This window comes from Stereum hirsutum (assembly GCF_000264905.1).
Source record: "Stereum hirsutum FP-91666 SS1 unplaced genomic scaffold STEHIscaffold_7, whole genome shotgun sequence".
NCBI classification, from domain to species: Eukaryota; Fungi; Basidiomycota; class Agaricomycetes; order Russulales; family Stereaceae; genus Stereum; species Stereum hirsutum.
The window spans coordinates 2,156,392-2,156,892 of NW_006763137.1; the positions used below are offsets into that span (position 1 = coordinate 2,156,392).

Sequence of the window (501 nt, forward strand, 5' to 3'; positions counted from 1 at the left end):
GGAGAGAACGGATTTTTATGGTGCCGATCTACATGTTTTCCCCGCTATGTCTCATGCATTTATGTCTTTCCACATCTCGACATCAGTATTGTATCGCTTCTAATATGGACGTAAATGCATATTACATTGCTGTGTTTATTGCTCTGTGTGATGCAAGTTCTAACTGTCTTTGTGCCTCTTCAACAGAGATTCCTACGTACATGACATGTTTCCGATAACACAGTAAGTCTCAACATTAATATTATGTGCATTACACCTTTTTATGGTCATCATATTAGCGAAACAACTTGCGAAGACCTACTCATTTTGAAGAAATATTGGCCTGATCCACGTTCGGATTCACGATATCAAAATATTGGTACAAGAGAGTGAGTGATCATTATCATCTATAATGAGTTTCATGTATTCATAATTGCTTTTATCATCATATAGCTTGAACAGAATAACATCATTCTACTCCATTCATCAACCCAAGGGACTTCTGAATCTGGAGTGCGTACT

General features: G+C 37.1%; 1 protein-coding gene across 1 annotated transcript in view; it reads left to right on the plus strand.

Moving 5' to 3' along the window:
• Positions 1–501, plus strand: part of STEHIDRAFT_111358 (uncharacterized protein) — a gene marked incomplete at both ends in the record, with an annotated part of 3,589 nt that overhangs the window by 2,477 nt on the left and 611 nt on the right. Inside the window, 4 exons of the mRNA XM_007304497.1 lie at positions 87–145; positions 187–222; positions 279–368; positions 433–492. Coding sequence (XP_007304559.1) covers positions 87–145; positions 187–222; positions 279–368; positions 433–492 — 245 coding nt within the window. The remainder of the gene's footprint in view (positions 1–86; positions 146–186; positions 223–278; positions 369–432; positions 493–501) is intronic.